The sequence below is a fragment of the Crocodylus porosus genome, unplaced genomic scaffold (genome assembly GCF_001723895.1).
Source record: "Crocodylus porosus isolate Cpor-Errol unplaced genomic scaffold, CroPor_comp1, whole genome shotgun sequence".
NCBI classification, from domain to species: Eukaryota; Metazoa; Chordata; order Crocodylia; family Crocodylidae; genus Crocodylus; species Crocodylus porosus.
In genome coordinates this window covers 87,841,493-87,844,746 of record NW_017728918.1, presented here as the reverse complement: position 1 = coordinate 87,844,746, position 3,254 = coordinate 87,841,493, and the positions used below count along the sequence as shown (strand labels likewise).

Sequence of the window (3,254 nt, the reverse complement as noted above, 5' to 3'; positions counted from 1 at the left end):
CACACACACACACACACACACACACACACACACACTGCTCAGCATGTTACAAAAAGTATTTATGTTCACCTGCTTTAGAAATATCTAAATGTATGTCACCATAGTATCTAAGAGTTATTTATTTAGACTAATATGTAGCAAGCTATAAGAAACATCTATTTTTCACTCTTACCTTATCTTTACTTAAGGCATTTTAATATATATTGGAAACAGTGCTACACATTAGAGATTGTGCTCTGTAGTGTTCATGACTATATTTTAAATCACTTCTAAGGATGAGCCCAAATGCACCGAAGTACTTAATCATATATTAACTTTTAAGCATGAGCAGACTCATTCAGCTCTATAAATATTAGTCTGAATTTTGCTGAGCTTTTTCTTTAGATATCTTTAAGAATTCTGTTACCATAAAAACACACTGGAGTTTATTTTATTTAATTAATATAATTATTTATAAAGCTTATAATTTGAGATATTGATAGCATTTTCCAACACTGTTTTTTCAACAGTGAACCATCTGTGCAACCATTTCTTCCCACTTCCAAAATAATTAGGTATAACAACATAAATTGATCTCAGGTAGTGAGGGGATGAACAAGGTATAAAAATATTTCAGTTTCAACTTTAATAAATATTCACTGGTAAGATTGCACATTGATTTCAGCAGCTTTTACAGATTAAAATGTAACCAGTTAAATCAGACATCTTTTTTGAGGGTTACCACTATAAATTCTTGTCATTATAATTTGACTCAAAGAAAAAGATTCAGATCCAAATCACTCCAAAACAGGGAGCTGTCACTGACAATAAATTGCTCACAGAAGCAAACTTAGTTTTTCATAACCATGAAGAGGTCTGTCTTAGGATACTTTTCCTCTATTATCTTTTTATTATCTCTGAACAAGTTAGTATCTAATGTGCCATCCTGTCCTTTCCTTGATTATATTTGTTTATCACTATCTAAACAACTCTGGGAACAATCTTAGCAAACTGTTTAGAAGTTAAACAATGGTCAGAAAAAGGGAAGGGAGAGGGATGAGGAGAGAATTTTTGTCTTTACTTCTACACTATAGTTGAACATTTGGCACTTTAGGATCTAACAGATAAGGATGATGAAGAGGCCAGTGATGATGAGGATGAGGAGAAAGATATTGAAGCTATTCTTGAGGAAGAGTTCCCAAAAGAAGAAGGGGAAGAAGAAGAAGAAGAAGAGCAGGAAGATGATGCTGTTGAACGTATGAAAAATGAAATTGCAGAGAGGTATGAAGCAGATAGTAACAATTTACAAGGCGTGCAGGTACGTTACTCATGATCTAATTTATTAAATTATAGTATGACATGAGACAAGACATTATTTCAATTTAGTAAAGCTGACTTAATTTAGTTGTCATATTTCAGTTTTATAGTACCTGATGTCTTTATTTCCTCTTAATAAACCAGTTTATGCATGAGGTCAGACTAAATGATCATCAGAGATCCTGGTTTTCTCTGTTTAAAAATCCCAAATTCTCTGATTAAAAACCCCCAAAATCCACATATTTGGGTGATTAAATGAAATGCCACTATATATATGAGTATCAGTTGAACACAATACTTTATTGATAGATTTACAATGTTAAAGTAGTTTGGAAGCCTACCAGTGCCTCAATCATAATAAAATACATTCTAAATACCTATATATTTTGGCATTTGATTTTGGTTTTTTTATCATGGAAAATCAGAACTTTTATCATGGAAAATCAGAAGGGGGCCCCCAGCTGCCTCTTGCCCAGTGCAGACTCACAGGATGGTGGTCTGCAGGGGCACGGCAGGAACAGCCTACAGCTTGAGATGCATGCAGCACACCTTCTGTGAAAACACAGGCAGTGGCTGAGGCACCACATGCTGCCCTACACTGCTGGCTGGGGCTGGGGCTGGGGCTGGGGCTGGGACGACCAGTGCTGTGCTCCACAGCAGCAGCTTGAAGCCAAGTGCAGCTCTGGCCTGGGCCATTCTGTGGGCAGCAGAAGTACAAGGGGCTCCAGGCAGTCCCCATCCTGCTCAGGCTGGAGCACGGTGACTGTAGCCGTGGCTGTCGCTGTGGCTGTAGCTGTGGCGGCTGCAGGTTGTGCAGAGAGTGGTGGAATACGTCTGGCCCTGACACAGACTGAAGGAAGGAGATGGGGATGCCTGTCACACCCACTGTCCCAGGTGGGGGTTCCTGTGCTGCAAGGGAAAACCTGCAATTTCCCATGTTTCTCTCCTTTAAAGGGGAAAATCTGCATTTTTCCACATTGTTCCATGGGAAACAGAAACCTGGATCCCTAAGGATCATAATAGTACCTTCTAGCTTCAAAATCAATATATGATATTCCTAAGACTCTTATACAGATAAAATTCCTGGTGGGAAAAATCCTAATGTTCTTTTCACTGGCAAATCTAATTGCAATAAATTGGGAACTTTATCTATGTAAAGACTAAGTTAAGAACAAAGTTTAGATACTGTTGTTAAAATCTGAAGTGTAGCTTCAACTGGATTTCTGGCTGTCTTCATAGGTAATTGAAACAGAATGCACTGAAATTTAAAGAAAACATTATTTACTGCATGGTAAATATTTAAACATTTCTACTGACATATCAGTTCTTTTGCACATTACAAGATCGGGTACTTTGTAGCACAATATTCTAATTCTAAATACAGCTTTACCACTAAAGGTATGTCTACACTGATAAGCAGGGTTGATCCTAAGATTGCACTCAACCAGTCTGAGCCATACGAACCATTAATATAATACATTTTAGTCTGTGCGACTGGTGTCTACGTTAGGGGTTGGCAATTTATGGCCCATGGGCCAGATCCAGCCCACCAAGTTTTTGGAATCCAGCCCAAGCGGAGCTCTGTCTGCACCATGTCACATGACACTCAGGTGGCATGGGGTCCAGCAGAGGGGGCTTCTGCTGTGCCATGCTGCAGGTGGGCAGAGGGGAGAAGCAGCAGCAGTGACTAGGTTGGTCCTAATGTTACACGTTCATGGTGTGGGTGTGTGGCACTTGTGAGACGTGGGGTGGGGGAGAGCTCCCCCCCACCCCCGCCCAGCACACAGCCCCTACAGCCAGCAGCAGCAGCAGGCAAGGGCCCTTGGAGAGTTCATGGTCCGTGCAGCCACTGCTGCATGGTAGTGTGACGCTCCAGCCAGTTCCAGGAGCTGCTTGTGGGGGTATGTAGTGGAGCCAGACCAGCCCACTCTATTATGAGTGCTCCCTGTAGGTCACAC

General features: G+C 40.6%; 1 protein-coding gene across 1 annotated transcript in view; it reads left to right on the top strand.

The window, feature by feature from the left end:
• AK9 (adenylate kinase 9) overlaps positions 1-3,254 on the top strand; it is a 171,706-nt gene that overhangs the window by 139,199 nt on the left and 29,253 nt on the right. Inside the window, exon 27 of the mRNA XM_019538185.1 lies at positions 1,094-1,297. Within this exon, the coding sequence (XP_019393730.1) occupies positions 1,094-1,297 (204 nt within the window). The remainder of the gene's footprint in view (positions 1-1,093; positions 1,298-3,254) is intronic.